Source organism: Halichoeres trimaculatus, unplaced genomic scaffold, assembly GCF_033239565.1.
Source record: "Halichoeres trimaculatus isolate MK-OKI-2021-1 unplaced genomic scaffold, fHalTri1.1 fHalTri1_scaffold_8, whole genome shotgun sequence".
NCBI classification, from domain to species: domain Eukaryota; kingdom Metazoa; phylum Chordata; class Actinopteri; order Labriformes; family Labridae; genus Halichoeres; species Halichoeres trimaculatus.
Genome location: NW_027437186.1, coordinates 7,120,100 through 7,138,930, shown reverse-complemented (window position 1 = coordinate 7,138,930; position 18,831 = coordinate 7,120,100). Strand labels below are relative to the sequence as shown.

Here is an 18,831-nt window from a genome sequence, read left to right as displayed (position 1 = left end):
CCTTTGCTCTGGTTACTGCTTTGCACACTCTTGGCATTCTCTGGATGAGCTTCAAGAGGTAGTCACCTGAAATAGTTTTCCAACAGTTTTGAAGGAGTCCCCAGAGGTGTTTGGCACTTCTTGGCCTTTTTGCCTTCCCTCTGCCGTCCAGCTCATCCCAAACCATCTTGATTGGGTTCAGGTCTGATGACTGTGGAGGCCAGGTCATCTGCCCCAGCTCTCCATCACTCTCCTTCTGAGTCAAATAGCCCTTACACAGCCTGGAGGTGTGTTTGGGGTCATTGTCCTGTTGAAAAATAAATGATCGTCCAACTAAACGCCAACCGGATGGGATGGCATGTCCCTGCAGGAGGCTGTGGTAGCCATGCTGGTTCAGAGTGCCTTCAATTTTAAATAAATCCCCAACAGTGTCACCAGCTAAACACCCCCACACCATCACACCTCCTCCTCCTCCATGCTTCACAGTGGGAACCAGACATGTGGAATCCATCCATTCACCTTTTCTGTGTCTCACAAAGACACGACCGTTGGAACCAAAGATCTCAAATTTGGACTCATCAGACCAAAGCACAGATTTCCACTGGTCTAATGTCCATTCCTTGTGTTTCCTGGCTCAAACAAATCTCTTCTCCTTGTTGCCTCTCCTTAGCAGTGGTTTCCTAGCAGCTATTTGACCATGAAGGCCTGATTCATGCAGCCTCCTCTTAACGGTTGTTTTAGAGATGGGTCTGCTGTTAGAACTCTTTTTGCCATTCATCTGGTCTCTGGTCTGAGCTGCTGTTAACTTGTGATTTCTGAGGCTGGTGACTCGGATGAACTTATCCTCAGAAGCAGAGGTGACTCTTGGTCTTCTTTTCCTGGGTCAGTCCTCATGTATGCCAGTTTCATTGTGGCACTTAGTTGTTTTTTCGACTCCACTTGAGGACACATTTAAGGTTTTTGCAATTTTCCGGACTGACTGACCTTCATTTCTTAAAGTAATGATGGCCACTCATTTTTTTAGTTAGCTGTTTGGTTCTTGGTATAATATGAATTTTAACAGTTGTCCAATAGGACTGTTGTCAGCTGTGTATTAACCTGACTTCTGCACAACACAACTGATGGTCTGAACCGCATTAGCCACGTTTACATGGACCCAAATTGTTACGGTTCAGAGGAACCGATGTGTTTTTAAATGACCCAAAAGCAGGCGGAGGCAGTGGAGACAGTAGATGAGTTTTTATTGAGAGTTGTAGATGAAAAGGTGAGTCCAAATCCAGAGTTCCTTTTGTCAGAGAGTTGAGGCTGTGTGAATGTTTTCAGGGCTGCTGCAGGTTGAAGAGGAGGCACTGAAAGGAGAAGAGGGAGAGCAGGCGTTAGGGACTGGTAAGTAGGCATACAAAAGATCAAACAATCTCAAGCAATACTTAGACAGGTTGAGCACTGGTACCGCGGTCGAAGCTTCAATACTCTGGCACCGGTCTTCACTCAAGCCAGAGCTTAAGAGCAGGAGCGGCTGATTGCTCATGCGGCGCAGGTGTGCCAGGACCTCGTGCAGCAGCTTCAGAGAGGGGAGGAGGGAGAGGAGGAACAACTCCACACAGCCAAGGAATCACCACACAAATATTCCGCTTGCATTCGGATTATTTTCTCAAACGGAAAGAATTTAACCTTTGTATACACCTCATTCTGAAAGAAAAGTGCCAATCCAAATGAACATGTAATCGGTTTCACAGGGGTGGAATATTCCTTTCCCCAAACTGATTGAGGTATCATGTATCCACTCAAACAGAAAGTTGTCAGGGTGCGTTCTTTCAGTGCATGCTCAGATATGACGTAAGACGTTCCACAACTTTAAAAATGGCGGCGAGCTGTCAGCACTGGACTGCTGCTGAAAGTTTGTTTTTGATCCAAACTTTGAAAGAAATTAACATACTTTCAAGACTGGATGGACGACAAACTCGCAATATGGAGTATTGCAACACCGTGATAAACAAACTGTCGTCCTCCAGCTTTGATAAATCACGTGGTGTTAAGGTTGACTATTCTGTTTGATTACAGCGGCGCATGTAGACCAGAGATTGGAATATTCCTTTCCATGTATACTATTGTTTTCGGAAAAGTCATTCGGAAAGATTCCATTCAGGAAGACGGAAAACTCCTCATGTAACCGTGGCTATTAATAAAGCCAGAAATTCTACTAATTAACCCTGAAAAGGCACACCTGTGAAGTGAAAACCATTTCAGGTGAACACCTCTTGAAGCTCATCCAGAGAATGCCAAAAATGTGCAGAGCAGTAATCAGAGCAAAGGGTTGCTGTTTTGAAGAAACTACAATATAAAACATGTTTCCAGTTATTTCACCTTTTTTGTTAAGTACATGGGCTGCACGGTGGCGCAACTGGTAGCGCTCAATTCCCAGCTTTGTTTTAATTTCTTTGTCGAAGAGTGCAAATTTATAAAAAGATACATTTCAATCTTCTTAATATTGCAATACACATCAATGTTCCAACATAGTGAAGAAGATATAAAAAAGAAATATTGGTATTCCCAATCCTCACTGTTTTTTCTTATTTATTAATTTTCCCCCCAGATTTTTAATTAAGGGAGCTTTAGGAGAGGCTGATAAAACCTTAAAATGACACCTAAACTGACACCAGATTCGAAGAGTAGATCTTACAACTAGATTTTCTGTAAAGCCAGAGGGGTTGAGTGGCAATGAAGATGTGAGAAGAGCATCCAGAAAAGACAGACTACAAGGTTGTCTTTCAAGTCTGCACCATGAGACATCGGGAGATTTAACCCAGTGTATAATCTTTTGAATATGTGCTGCCCAGTAACATAACTGAAAATTAGGCATAGCAAGACCTCCATTAAATTTACATCTTTGTAGAAGAGATTTTTTAATTCTAGGAGCTTTTTTTCCCCAAAGGAAAGTTGAAATAATATTTTCAATAGTTTTAAAGATTTTTTTGGTATATAGAGTGGGATACATTGAAACAGAAAGAGCAGCTTTGGTAAGATGTTCATTTTTACTGTATCAATCCGTCCAATGAGAGAGAGTGGTAAACTATTCCATTTCTCCAGATCAGTTTTTAGCTGAGTTATTAGGGGTAAGAAATTGGCAGAAAATAAAGAGGACATACTACGTGTAATATTTATCCTCAAGTACTTGAAACCAGTGGAGTTTATTTTAAAGGGAATATCTGTCTGTTGTAGTTGTAGTGCCAGGTCATTTATTGGCTAACAAATGCTTTTAAGCAGATTCACTTTATAACCCGAAAATGATCCAAACCTCTGCAAGGTCCTCTGGATAAAAGGGATGTTTCTGACAGTGTCTAATACATACAATAAAAGATCATCAGCAAATAATGAAAGTTTAAATTCCTTATCTACTCGAGTAAGTCCTTGATAAAAGGGAGATGATCTAAGTGCAACTGAAAGAGGTTCTATCACCAAGGCAAACAGCAAGGGCGACAGAGGACAACCCGGTCTAGTTCCTCAATTCCCAGCTTTGCCAGTGGGCCTTTCTGTGTGGAGTTTGCATGTTCCCCCCGTGCATGTATGGGTTCTCTCTGGGTCCTCCCACAGTCCAAAAACATGCTCACCAGGTTAATTGATCACTCTAAATTGTCCCTAGGTGTGAGTGTGTCTGCGTGAATGGTTGTCTGTCTCTGTGTCAGCCCTGTGATTGGCTGGTGACCAGTCCAGGTTGTGCCCCGCCTCTCGCCCAATAACAGCTGGGATAGGCCCCAACCACCCGCTACCCTGAACAGGATAAGCAGTTCAGAAAATGGATGGATGTTGAGTACATAACTCCACATGTGTTCATTCATAGTTTTGATGCCTTCAGTGAGAATCTACGATGTAAATAGTCATGGAAATAAAGAAAACGCATTGAATGAGAAGGTGTGTCCAAACTTTTGGCCTGTACTGTACGTATGAGACCCATCCTGATCATAATTGCTAAATTTCATCCATTTGGAAACGAAGTGAAAATGAAATATTTTCCAACACGTATATTCCATTTACGATATCCCCCTCACTCTATCGTGGGGGGGTCAGGACGTAGCCAGTGTCTGGTTATGGTCTTTTTAGCTGCAGTTACCAGAATGCCAAATAATTAGACATCAAAGTGTCCAGCAATACAGTCAACTCTCCCAAAAATGTAAGTATTAAACTCAAAGGGTATTTTTTTTGTAAATATTAGCTCCAGAATGTTGTGGATTCTCGAACAGACATCTTTTAATAATTGGACAGTTTAAAGTATATGCCAGTGGTTAACATCTTTGCTCCCACATTGTTTCCAGCATTCTGGATCCTCTCCTGTGAGATAAGATTTCCAACCAAGTTCCCTCCATGTATGAGAGTTAGTAGATTTCCTCTGAAAGTCAGTGTTCATGATTCTAAATCTTAACGTGCTGCTCTGTTCTCCTTTTTAGGGCTGGTGGAGCCGTCCTCCTCCAGATGGTGTCCCTGGTAGGTTTTATCTCTGAGTGGGACTCAGCGAGTCGAGCAAGGTCCCTGTGCAGAGCCCTGGGTGGAGAGCTGGTTCTCAGTCACACCAAACTGGATCAGACGGCCTGTGAAGCCTTGGCCTTGGTGCTGGACTACGCTGAGGAGCTGACTGAGCTGGACCTGAGTTACTGCCAGCTAACCGACCAACTGCTGGTCACACTCATCGAGTATCTGCACAAAGTACAAGTCCTGGAGTGAGTTCATGAGACATGAGTGTTTATAATGCAAAGTTAGCTGGAGCATGACGAGTGTGTCATGGAGGTAATAACACAGAAGCAACAAATCACACAAACAAATATCTCTGTACCGTACTTCTGGATCTTTAATATCTACAGAGAAATGTGTGAATCTTGTTCTCTGATGTGTGTTTGTCAGATACACCTGGAGATGATCCATGAGGGTTTAGTGCTTGAACAGGATCAACAGCTTACCATGATACTAACTCTGTGTCACTTTGATTTGTGTGCACTTTGCAGCCTGAGTCACAACAGGATCACAGAAAAATCCACTTCCATGTTGCTCCGACTGGTGGACACCAACCCAGGCATTGAAACTGTGCGGTGAGCATGAATTCATGAGTTCACTATTCCTTTCTGTTGACATTTGAAGTGATTTCCCATCAGCTGACCATTCAGAACGACAGCTTGTTCAAATGGATGCTGAAACACGTTGTTCTGGCTGGATGAATGATGTTTGCTCTCTCTGCTTTGGGCTTTTTCGTAGACTCTTCGGGAACAACATTGTGGGCCGAGCACCCTTTGAGACACTGAAGCAGTTTGAAATCTGGTGAACCAGGTGTCACTGTGGTGGTAATGTGACACTCAGGGAAAAAAAAACCTGTAATCTCAGAATAATGTTCTGTCTCAGGAAATATTTGTTTTACAGCTAGATAAACAAGTAACTTGTTAAAATTACAGGTCATATCATCTTGTGTTTTATTTTTCTCATGATGCAAGGGCAGAATTTTCTAATGATCATGTGTCAGTAACAGCCTTTGATACAAATTATTTATTTTCTGCTTGGGATTATTCTGCCAGGACCTGATTGAAATTTTCACTTGTTGATAAAAGTGATAACTGTTCTGTGATCGACATGTTATGATGCTGTCTTTGAGTTGTGTAATATTTTTTTAAATGTGTGACAAATATGTGACAAACTGGGCTGCACAGTGGCGCAACGGTTAGCTCTGCACCCTCGCAGCTCCAAAAACATGCTCACCAGGTTTATTAAACACTCTTAATTGTCTGTAGGTGTGAGTGTGTGTGTGAATGGTTGTCTGTCTCTTTGTCAGCCCTGTGATTGGCTGGTGACCAATCCAGGGTGTACCCTGCCTCTCACCCAATGACACATGGGATAGGCTTCAGTCACCCGTGACCCTGAACAGGAGAAGTGGTTCAGAAAATGAATGAGTGTAACAAACTGTGAGGGAGAATGACCGTAAATTTACCTCAAAGTTAAACTTACCAAAGAGGGATCAGGTGAAAAAAGTGACTTCTCTTTTGTTTTATCCTTTCTTATTTTGGATGTTGAAAATAAAAAAATGATATGAGAAACAAACACTTGTTCCTGCATTTTCTTGAATTGATTTCTTTGACTGTGTGTTTATGTTTACATTTAAGACAGTGATGTTTTGGAGGATTAAAGCTCACTAGTCAACGTAAAACAGGAGCGTTCACAGGTGCATTGTGTCAGAGTCACAACAAATCATATGAGGTTTGTACTTCTAATGACATAAATGTACCGGCTCAGAAGTCGTCAGAAATATTCTGCCGTCATGTTCCTCTTCACAGGAGGCAGCTCAAGGAAACAGAACCTCAACCTCGGTGTTGACACAGTTAAAGGCTCAGTTTTATTTGTATTGAATAGAAACGGGTATTTTGAAATGTAAAAGGAAAACAGAAAAGCCAAAAAAGGTACAACAATTTGTTGGACTTATTCAAAAGAGGAGAGGGGTGAAGCTCAGTTTTAGGGGTATTTGATCCAACCTCTCTCCCATTAGATAGTATGGTTAACAGTTAATTATTTAACTCCCTTATTCATGTGAACCTCAGGAATAATTACTTCACTTACTCCTGTCCAGTTCATTAATTACCAATAATCTTTGTTTTATAACAAGAAATAAATGAACAAGAAAAGGATTGCTACAAAACACAGCTTAGATATAAACCTTTAACAAATACAATCACAAATTTTTTGGTCTCAAAAAAACATGAATACATCAGTGTTTTCTTTAATCTTTTAAAATGTGTATCTAAATTTGAATTATATAAAAGATACAAATATCATTAGATGTTTTTTTTTGTTTGTTTTTTTTTGTTGGGGGGGGGGGGGGGGGGGGGGGGGGCATATTAACACTTAATATAACAACACTCAGTAAAAAAAAGTGGATGAGATTTTTATCCAGGGATCATCCTCCCAGCTTGGTGGCTGTCATAGCCTCCAGTGTCCCAATCACTAATGGCACCACTGTTGCCCTCACACGCCACATCATCTGTAGCTCTTCCTTTAGCCCTTGGTATTTCTTCAGCTTCTCGTGTTCCTTCCTCCTGATGTTGCTATCTTTCAGTATTGCTGCATCTGATGTTTGTCAACCTCCACTATGTCAGGCTGAGAGGCTTTCACCATCTCGTCAGTCTGGATCTGAAAGACCCACAGGACCTTGGCATGCTTGTTCTCTGCCTGTGTCAGTTACAACCTTTACCACAGATGATTTATTTTCTGTTTGGGATTATTCTGTCAGGACATGATTCAAATTCTCAATTGTTGATAAAAATGATAAATGTTCTGTGATCGACATGTTATGATGCTGTCTTTGAGTGGTGTAATATCTTCTTTTATTTTTAATAATTATGTAACAAACCATGAGAAATAATAACCGTAAATTTACCTCAAAGTTAAACTCACAAGAGAGGGATCAGGCGAAAAAAGTGACTTCTCTTTCATTTTATCATTTCTAACTTTTAATGTTGAAAAGAAATAATGAAAAGAGAAACAAACACTTGTATCTCCACTTGATTAAATTTTCTGTCTGTCTACATGTTTACATTTAATACAGTGATGTTTGGAGGATTTAAAAAAAATCCTAATGTAATTTTAAAACAGGAGAGTTCACAGATGTAATTTTGTGTCATAAAAGAATCATGAAGTATACTTCTACTGACATAAATGTATTGTATCGAAAGTCATCAGAAATATTTTGCTGTCATGTTCCTCTTCACAAGAGGTAGCTCACACAGACACCTGAAGGCAACAGAAACTGAACCTCTGCTGACACGGTTAAAGGCTCACTTAAATTTGGATTGAACAGAAATGTGTAATTGAAAATGTAAAAATGAGAAGTGATCACACAAGTGCAGGTAGATATGGACAGAAGGAATGAAAAGTAATAATAACAAACAATAATGACTTGACTTAGCTTGACAAGCTGCCAGATCTTAGACTCTACTCGAGAGTTAGTCTAGCTCCAGCCTTTGCTTCAAATATTCATTTGTGCCTTTTTGACGCCCGAGCTCAATCCTGTTCTCCTCTGTTTTAGAACCTGCTCTGGAATCCCAGCCTGCCATACCCTTCTCTACATCCCTGGATTCTTCAGCATTACCGGATTTACCCATTTATTTTAGCTTACTCCAATTAGCATTTGTTAGCATGATGATATCAAACAGACACTTCCCCGTTTCTTCTTTTTCTTCTTCTTCTTCTTATTTTTTTTATTTTTTTTTTTTACAATCTGAAGAGAACAAACTGGTCCCTGTACTTGATTATTACCCTCTGTCTTTGCAGAGTCATGCTTTAAAATCTCCAAGTATACAGATGCATTGCAAAATATTAGAATACTGTGAAGAATTTGATTATAGAGCACAAAAAAGTTTATTCTTTATACTGTTATACATCTGGTGAAAGACATCAAGCCTTTTTTCATTTGAATGTTGGTTCATAGCTCCAAAGATCTTTCAAAAAAGAGCATCTCTAAACACACAACACGTCCAAGCTTGAAGCAGATGGGCTACAGCAGCAGAAGACCACACCGGGTGACCCTCCTGTCAGCTAAGAACAGGAAACTGAGGCTACAATTCACACAGCAACACCAAAACTGGACAATAGAAGATTGGAAAAACGTTGCCTGGTCTGATGAGTCTGGATTTCTGCTCCACATTCAGATGGTAGGGTCAGAATTTGGTGTCAACAACATGAAAGCATGGATCCATCCTGCCTTGTATCAAAGGTTCAGGCTGCTGCTGCTGGTGTAATGGTGTGGGGGATATTTTCTTGGCTCACTTTGGGCCCCTTAGTACCAACTGAGCATGGTTTAAAGTCCACAGCCTACCTGAGTATTGTTGCTGACCATGTCCACCCCTTTATGAGCACAGTGTACCCATCAAATCTGCAGCAACTGTGTGAGGTTATCATGTCAATATGGACCAAACTCTCTGAGGAATGTTTCCAGTACGTTGATGAATCTAAGCCACGAAGGATTAAGGCAGTTCTGAAGGCAAAAGGGGGTTCAACCCAGTACTAAGGGTATAGCTAATAAGGTGGCCGGTGAGTGTGGATATCTTTAAATAAATTTTGATGACAGATATTTGAAAACTGAGATATCTATAATTTGATTTTGACTAGTCAAAATTGAATACAGATATCTCTTTTTTACATTTGGCCTATTCCAAATTGATTTACAGAAATCCTGAATTAAAATTCTGACTATTTAAAATGTTATTACAAATCGTCAGGTATGCGTTGTTTAAACAATGTTAATTTTGGATGTAGCTTGATGTTAAAATCTATTGCCATGCACGCCCCTCCCAGTTATCGTGTTCAATAATTCAAACAGGATGTGACGTTCGTGGCAAAAGTGAAAGTATCCAGAAGTTTCTGTCCGGTTGACGGAGAGCTCCTCAAACTCAGCTACACAAACCCACTGAAAACGGAAAACTGTCTGGATGTATCTAGCCCTGGTGAGTCTGAGGGTAAGAGCAGAGCATTGCTTTTAAATAAGTTAACAAGAGAGATTATTATCACTACAGATGAAGAGCAGACCGGCTCGGCTTCCTGCAGTTTGTTCAGTTTACGCTACAGTCAGATTTCAATGTTCAAGACCTGATCTGTTAAACAAGTGAAGCAGGCATCAAGTGAAAGTCCCTGCTTACCGAAAAGTTTCATTTTTAATCCTGAAGTGGACACTGTGGATATACTTCCGTGTTGATACGGAGGTGTATATATTTCAGGGCTCTCAAGTGTCAGGCATTGAGCGGGACAGTCACTCTTTCTGGTCTGTTGTCACGCACTCCAGCCACACATTGTATTTCTCACGCTGATAAAAATGTCCACAGACTTGACTTGAACAATCGTTACGATCTCTCTTTTCCTGGCGTATAAAAATTAGGATAACTATGAAATGTCTGATCAGCTATGGCCCATCATAGATATGACGCGCGTCTAGCGGTCCCGCACATTAGCAGGCCTACATCCGATGTGCCGCTACGATCCGCTCTGTGGACTACAGACTCGATATCTTCTATTTAAAGTGTGGCTGTTACTGTTGTTGTCTGACAGTAATGTCACAGCCGATGTACGTGTGAATATCTGACCTAAATATCTCCCGAAACGCTCGACGTCTTTGGGAGCGCTCCCTGTGCCGGTGAGAGTAAAGACGCAGACAGAAAACTCCATCTCCAAGCTGCTGTTTTTAGTCACTCACTGAAATGATAAGTTTAACCTGAGGTATCCTGCATCACGTATTGTCTATACCGGGGTGAGGACAGTTTCATTTTTAACGTTCGCCTTTCTTCTGTAAAAGTTGTGAGAGGATGTCCAGGACACATTGGAGGTCATTTCTTGATCATAAATTCAAAAAGACAAAGTTATTGACATTTCAAGTTGAAAAAAGCACATTTATAGCAACTGGCACTTGATTATGGTCTCTGTGAGGTTTTTTTTATGACCTTTTATAAACAAATTTAGAGCTGTGGAAGTTGTGAGAGGATGTCCAGGACAGAGGTTATTTGGTGTCAATAAATTAAAATTTGACAAAGGGGTTGAAATTATAACCTGGAAAAAGCACATTTTCATCGACTGGCCCCTGATTATGGTCTCAGTGTTTTTTAAATCACCTTTTATAAACTAAATAAAAACTGTGAAAGTTTTGAGAGGAGAAAGCTACCGATATTTAAACCTGAAAAATTGTCTTTTTAAGGCAAAATGTTGATGATGATGATGAAGATTAGCAGTTTCTTTTAATTATTACATAGTATTTATTGTTGTGATATTTTAAGGGCTGTCACATCCTAAAATAACAGTGGATTGAGGCGAAAAGTTATGAAAGACCCCAAATCCTATAACCTGCAGGTGGGGTGGGGGGTCACTCTAGTCTGCACTCAAACTCAAGAGCCCTATATATTTACACACACACACACACACACACACACACACACACACACACACACACACACACACACACACACACACACACGCACGCACACACACACACACACACACACACACACACACACACACACACACGCACACACACACTCTCACACACACTCACACAAACTAACACAGAAGTATATTAACATTCACACACACACACAGGTATATTTACATCCATACATACACACACACACACACACACACACACACACACACACACACACAAACTAACACAGAAGTATATTAACATTCACACACACACAGAGGTATATTTACATCCATACATACACACACACACACACACACACACACACACACACACTCACACAAACTAACACAGAAGTATATTAACATTCACACACACACAGAGGTATATTTACATCCATACATACACACTCTCACACACACACTCACACACACACTCACACACACACACACACACACACACACACACACACACACACACACACACACACACACACACACACTGTAGTGGAATAATAATCCTCAAGGGGGTCGAATATTTTGTTATCAGGTTTTTAAGGGAACTGAAAAATTGTGGATGCTACGCTGAGATAGACATGGAAATATGAGACATGCCCATCAAGGTTCAGGTCCAGGACTGGTTCTCAGGTACTGATCTTGGATCTTGGATCAAATTCCTGATGTTTGGACACCCCTGCCAAAGAGTCAGTTGGTCCAGCAGATGTGGGGTAGTTGTCACGATGGTGACTGGATCAGAGGTAAATGAATTCTTCCAGAGTATGGACATGATGTTAACTGGCTCTTTTGTTCTCCAGATCACTGAAGGCCGGTCTGTGTGCAGAGCAGACAGAGGCAGGGAAACATGGCGTGTACATCACAGTCTGCCCTGGAATATGTCAGGTCTGCCAGACTCCACCTTGTGACACACTTAAGGGACCTCTCAGTGATTGTCGAGAATCTGCATCAGGAAGAAGTGTTTCATGGGGAAGAGGTCAGTACGATACAGGCAGAAAGAAATGAGTCTGAAAAAGCAAGAAAAATACTGGACTCAGTCACAAAGAAAGGGGAAGAAGCCTGCTACAAGTTCCTCAGGGTTATTGACAGGACATGGAAGAGGACTTCAGGAAGGGGATCTGCTCATTCTGAGACAAGGACTGAAGCTTCCTCTGAGACTGAAAAGTTTAACCTGTCCTACTGGATCAGCTGCTATCCTTTCAGAGAAGATGCTGGAAACTATGAGGGCCTCTCAGCAGGTAATTTGAAGCAGCATTTGGTTGATATTGATCAGTGTATTTACTTTATGTGATGCACCTTCATGTGTCTGTGTACAAATCAAGAGTAGGCTCACTTCATTTGTCGTTGATTCTCTCACTGCTTAAATATTTCTTTCAGGTCTGAGATCATGCCATAAGTACCAGGCAAAGCTGAAAACACGAGCACGAAAAAAGTCTTCTGAATTTTGGATGAGGAACAAAAAACTGCTTGATGAAAGCTACAGCCCTGATCTGTGCTACAGTCCACTGGTATTAGTCACACAAGGACGTGAATCTGCATCGAAAATAAAGAAACTTAAGAGCAAAAAAAGCAAGATGAGTCGCCCTAAAAAGCTCAAGACGTACATCCCTGTGGACAAACCCAACATATCTCCCCATGAGCTGCTGAAAACAAACCAAAACATACTCCTGGTTGGTAAACCTGGAATTGGAAAGACAGCACTATGTCATGAAATGTTCAAACTCTGGGCAGAAAAAGAGAACAAGGAGCTGGATTACATGTTTTACTTTGACATGAGACAAACATCTGACTTCACAGAGAGGATGAGCCTAGAGGAACTCCTTTTCCGTGTGTGCACTGAGCCCGATGAGGGTAAAGAGGAGGTCTTAGCGGACATAAAGAAGTTCTCTGATAACGTCACAGTGGTTTTTGATGGAATCACAGATCTCTCCTCTTCACTGGTGAAAAGCGTGGTGGAGAGGGACCTGCTCCCCAACGCCAAAGTCATCGTAACCTGCAGACCAGACGATGAAGACGACTTCTTTTCTGGAGACTTCCTCAGAGTGGAGGTGAAAGGCTTCAGTGAGCAGACCATCAGGAACTACTTCTCAGTAATTCTTGGCGAGGACCACAAGAAGGTTTTGTGTCACTTGGAGTTGTTCACTCTTTGCCACGTCCCGATGTACGCTCTGATGGTGGCCGCCTGTTTTCTATCCAAGACACCAGAGGACTCGCCACAGCCGTGCAGCATGACAGAAATATACATCAATATCGTCTGCTTTTGCCTTCAGAGGAGCAGCAACAAAACCACCAGGTTCCTCAATTCCTTCATCCAGGAGAAGAAAGACAAAATCCTTTCTTTGGCTGAGCTTGCTTTTCATGCAACCAAGAGAAAAAGTGTGAACTTAACAGACCTTCCCTGTGAAGACAGCTGTGTGCTCTGCTTCCTGAAACCACTTGTTGTCAAAGTGGCTCCCACTGAAACAAGAACAACATATGCGTTTCTCCACTACACAGTGCAGGAGTTTTTTGCAGCTCTGTGGCTCCTGAAGAATCCAGATCAGATCAATGGTGTTTTTCAGCAATGCCTCACAGAGGAGGGGAAACACATGAAACACCTGATCCCTTTCATGTGTCGACTGTTGACTGAGAAGAGCCCCAGTTTGTTGGAGCACCTGGTTCCAGCTCAGGAGTTGAAAAGTACATCTAGCTGGATCTTCCAGGAGATGATAAGCACATTTTGTCCTGATGTGGACCTGCTGTTCTTTTGCCAGTGCTTGTATGAGTCACAGTGTCCTGCTGCATGTGTGGACTTCCTGGAAACACTTGACTACCATCTTGATCTCAGTGCTGAGAGTCTTGATTCCTATCTTTGCTGTGCTGTGGCCAATGTGGTCACAATGTCGAAGGAGAGGAAGGTTCGGCTGAACCTGGAGGATGTGTCTGTGTCAGAACAAGGAATCACAAGACTGATTGGATGTCTTGATAATGTCTTATGGTACGTCTTAAAGGTGTCACAGTGCTGCTCAAATTACAACGTACAGGGATAAAATGAGCCCATGATCATAACCAGGATCAGTTTTTGTAAGAACTGGATAAAAAGTATTATCCTCTGCAGTTAAACAGCCTTGTTTCTCTTCTCTGCTCCTTTATCATTTGTAAATGGGCTCTGTTTCTCCTTTGAATCACAGGTGTGACCCTCTGCCACAACAGGTGTGGAGGATTGTCTTTCTCAGTGAAGGACAGTTCAATGATGCCAGCCTGCTCAGCTGTGATGGGAACCAGTTGAACCTCCCTCTTCAGGGTAGAAGAGAGCTGTTTGAAAGGGCAGCGAACATCTTACAGAAGAATCCAACAGAGGTGAACGTTTGCCTTCACTGGGACAGCAGAGCAACTACTGTCTGCCCGAGTCTGAGCGAGTCCCTCCTCAAAGCTCTGCCCTGCATCAGGTCACTCAGGTGAGCAGCTTCTGGTTGATCTAACATGCAAACTACAGAGAGGGGAGAGGTCTTAATAAGCCCCCTCTACCCCAAACAAAGGTGTCTGTCAATAAATAACCCAACTCACTGAGCAGAGAGAAAACACAGCCTCTTTCCAAATGATTACCTGGAAATCTTTTCTCTTTAGATTTGATTGATTATCTGAAGCTGAACCAAATCTATTTTTATTTCAGAAGACAATTATTCAAGGAGGCATGTGTAATCTGAATAGTTGAACAGCTCATGTAGTGCATTCATTGATATATTTTTTTTACTCTTTCAGCTTCAGGATGAACGATACAGGTCCAGAACTGCAGGACAAGAAGGAAAGGGTCAGGAAACTGAAGGAGACAAGAAAGAAGCTGTTCCTGGATTTATGTCTGAAAGCAGCACTCCACAAAGAACAGAGCATTCAAGATGTACTACAAAGGTTAAGGTCATTGTTTTCAGATTACAACGAGCAGGAGTTCATCCTCGATTTATATCAACACATGGAGAGTGAAGGCTGTCTAAGTGTTATTCCAAGACTCAGACTCAAAACTCTTTTCAAGTCAACTCCTGCAGTCTGGTTCATCAACGTCTCAGAGAGAAAGACCTCCATCCTCCTGGAAGTGCTGAAACTCCAACCAGAGAAGAAACATGTGGAGCTGTGGGGCTGGTCATATGAAGAGAGTGAAGTGAGGACTTTCCTGCAGTGTCTGCCTTATATCTCACAGCTCAGGTAAATGAACAGTTCTTCACACATCAGTGCTCACCTGTTGAGGTGTGCTCCTCCATCTCAGTCCTCCTGCTGCTTCATGAGCTGTATCCCAGTTTATCAAACTATCTGTGGATGCAGAGGAGAGGACAGAGCTCTGAGGATGGACTCAAGTCAGAAAACCTGTTCTGAAGATCTTCATTTGGTGTCAGGGATCAGTCCTCTACATTTAATGGACTTGGTTCAGAGTCATTTGAGTTTGAGATTGAGGAGAGAAACTGATCTCTGCTCACAAACAGCTATTTGTTAGCTTTTAGTAGAAACACTCCATCAGTAAAACATGTCTCCTTTCCTGCTGTTAACATCACATCCTGACAAACTTTTCATCTTCTGTTTCAGTTTCTCTGACTGGTCTGAAAATGACGTCAAGTTTTGTGGGAGACTGTTCTGTGCAGCAGCAGAAAGAGATCAGCAGACAGGAGAGAAAACACTGGATCTGTTAGCATCACTGTGCACACATCCGTGGTTTTCTTTTTCATACACTGAAGGAGCCCACCAGTGTGGTTTTCTTCTGAATCTGTTCTCCTACATGAAGGTCTATGAGACTGAAACAGGCCTTAGTGTTCTTCCATCTCTACAGTCAGTTTTAAAGTCAACTCCTGCAGCCTGGACCATCAACCTCTTAGAGAGAAAGACCTCCATCCTCCTGGAAGTGCTGAAACTCCAACCAGAGAAGAAACCTGTGAAGCTGTGGGGCTGGTCATATGAAGAGAGTGAAGTGAGGACTTTCCTGCAGTGTCTGCCTTATATCTCACAGCTCAGGTAAATGAACAGTTCTTCACACATCAGTGCTCACCTGTTGAGGTGTGCTCCTCCATCTCAGTCAGCTCACTGTGACATTCAAGGTGAAGGTTAACCTCAAAACTTCTTGAGAAAATATATCTGTATCAGAAAGATGGTGAATGGTGCTCATTTTAAAATCCCAGGAGGGGGTCTGCAGCTTGTTTTTAAACCATGAAGATCAACAGATCAAATATAAAAGACACAAACTTTCTAAACATAAAGAAGATTTTAATCTGTAGTGATAAATGAGGATGCAGATCTCAGTGTGTGCAGTATTTCAAAGCTGTGATCCTCAGCAGTGACAGGCTGTAAACTGTTCATTTAGTCATGTTGTTATTTTTGAACCCTATTGAAACCCTCCTGGTACTTTTATTTATCTAGCTTACAGATCCCATTTCAAAACATTTCATCATCATTGCAAAAGATGTTTGTATATTTTATATTTATCCCTGTTATCTAGATTTTAATGTGTTGTTTGTTTTGTTTGAAGCCACTGACATGTTACATTGGTTTAATGCTAATATTTTAATCTATTTATTCAGTTTATTCCTCATTGTTTATTTATTTCTTATCACTGACATCAAGCCTCTGTTGTTCTACAGCAAAAAGATTGATAAAATGTTCCCTTGTCCAATTCTAATTAATACAACTAAAAATTATGTTATCAGAATGGAACAGAGCACACTTCAAGAAACTCAACCAAACAGCAGCTTAACTCTTTATTGGTCTTTGATTTTTACTGAATATTGAGAGGTCAAACATGAAGTCTGGTATCTGTAGGCTCAGATCTGATTGATCGATCAGTTACTGTGTGAAGTGTTAAGTTTTAGTTCACACTGACCCCAAAGCAGAGACTGAGACAGGTAATTGAAGTCACAAAAAACAGAAGCATTTAATAAATCAAAAATTCAGGCAGTGAAGGCAGGGAGCTGGCTGGCTTGATGAGAATCCTCAGAAGACAACAGGAACATAGATGACGAAAAAACGCAGCGAGGAACCCAGGAACATCTGTACACAAAAAAGACATAGGTAAGAACCAAAAAACTGCAGAAAACACAAAAAGCCTCACAGTGAAGAGCAACTTGAAAATCCACAAGGAAGAACGTTGGGAAACTACCCAGTAGAACGGAATTATCTGGCAGAGCAGTGAAGTGAAGACCAGGCTTTTATAGGAGAGTTGATGAATTGAGTGAAACCAGGTGTGCCTCTGCTGCTGAGAGGAGAAGCCAGCCACACCCCCTGCCACTCACCTACCTGCAGGTGAAAGAACAGAAAGGGAAGGGGGAGGAGGAAAAGCAGAACAAAACATAAAACCCCACAACAAAAACCAAAACCAAACAGAATCATAACAGTACCCCCCCCTCAAGGGACGCCTCCTGGCGGCCTACCAGGCTTGCCAGGGTACCGTGAATAGAAGTCCCTAATGAGAGCAGAGTCCAAAATCAGGGAGCGAGATATCCATGAACGCTCCTCTGGCCCCTTCCCCTCCCAATCCACCAAGTACTGGAATCCTCGACCCCGCCTCCGGACATCCAACAACTTCTTAACTGTGAAGGCCGGGTGATTGTCAATGATCCGGGGGGGTGGAGGGGGTTCAACCTGAGGGCTCAGAGGACTGGTGGTAACTGGCTTCAGGAGTGACACATGAAATGATGGGTGAACATTCAAAGAGGGAGGAAGCTTTAGACGAACCACACTGGGGTTGATAATGCGTTCAATCTCATAGGGGCCAATGTACCTGGGTGCCAGTTTCCGGGACTCAGTTTGAAGAGGGAGGTCACGGGAGGATAGCCACACTTTCTGTCCAGGCTGATACTCCGGGGCCGGAATGCGATGGCGGTCTGCCAGTCTCTGGTTCCGAGCCGCAGTACGGGTGAGAGCCGCTCTGGCTTCTCGCCAAACTCGGCGAGCATGTCGAAGATGCCCCTGCACAGAGGGGACTGCCACATCTGCCTCCTGGGCTGGGAAGAGTGGAGGTTGAAAACCGTTAGAGGCCATAAATGGAGACATACCTGTGGCAGAAGAAACCAGGGAGTTGTGGGCATATTCAACCCAGGGAAGGTAGGTGGACCAGGAAACTGGGTTACGAGCAGCGACACACCGAAGAGCTGATTCCAGATTCTGATTCACTCGTTCGGTCTGACCGTTAGTTTGAGGGTGGTACCCAGAAGATAGACTGGCTGATGCCCCCAACCCCTGACAGAAGGCTCTCCAGACCTGTGAGGAAAATTGTGGACCCCTGTCCGACACAATGTCCAGTGGGATACCATGCAGTCTGAAAACATGCTGGGTAAGCAGAGAGGCAGTCTCGAGGGCAGAAGGTAGTTTGGGTAAGGGAATGTAATGCACCATCTTGGAAAAACGGTCAACAACAGTCAGAATAGTAGTGTTACCTTCTGATGGGGGCAGGCCTGTGACAAAATCCACAGCAATGTGAGACCAAGGCCTGTGAGGAATGGGAAGAGGGCGAAGAAGACCAGCCGGGGCCTGGTGAGAGGCCTTACCACGGGCGCAGACGGAGCAGGCAGAGACGTATTCCTTGGTGTCAGCAGACATAGATGGCCACCAGAAATGTTGCTGAAGAAGGCTCAGGGTCCGATGAACACCAGGATGACACGCAATCCGGGAGGCATGTCCCCACTGTAGTACCGGGGATCTAGCAGATGGAGGCACAAACAGACGATCTGGCGGGCAACCCTCAGGAGGTTGATGCGCCACTTGGGCCTCCTGGACCACCCTCTCAATCTCCCAAGTAGCTGCTCCCACCACACATGAAGATGGCAGAATAGTCTCCTCAGAAACATCCTCAACCGGTGGAGCAAACTGACGTGACAGGGCATCAGGCTTAACATTCCTAGAGCCTGGACGGAACGTCAGAGTATAGTTGAAACGGCCCAGGAACAGGGCCCA

The 18,831-nt window shown here is 42.7% G+C and overlaps 1 protein-coding gene across 1 annotated transcript; it reads left to right on the top strand.

Annotated features, from left to right (window-relative positions):
• The first annotated feature begins 9,363 nt into the window (after window positions 1–9,363).
• On the top strand, window positions 9,364–15,106 carry LOC141795239 (nucleotide-binding oligomerization domain-containing protein 1-like). The gene is made up of 5 exons (XM_074676053.1): window positions 9,364–9,461; window positions 11,724–12,161; window positions 12,301–13,900; window positions 14,094–14,360; window positions 14,665–15,106. The coding sequence occupies exons 2-5, from the start codon at window positions 11,771–11,773 to the stop codon at window positions 15,104–15,106; spliced, it is 2,700 nt and encodes an 899-aa protein (XP_074532154.1). The 5' UTR covers window positions 9,364–9,461; window positions 11,724–11,770.
• The last annotated feature ends 3,725 nt before the right edge of the window (window positions 15,107–18,831 follow it).

Coding starts and splice junctions, on each gene's coding strand:
- LOC141795239 (XM_074676053.1), top strand. CDS start 11,771: ATGGCGTGTACATCACAGTCTGCCCTGGAATATGTCAGGTCTGCCAGA. Junction 12,162..12,300: donor CTATGAGGGCCTCTCAGCAG/GTAATTTGAAGC, acceptor TATTTCTTTCAG/GTCTGAGATCATGCCATAAG. Junction 13,901..14,093: donor TGTCTTGATAATGTCTTATG/GTACGTCTTAAA, acceptor TTTGAATCACAG/GTGTGACCCTCTGCCACAAC.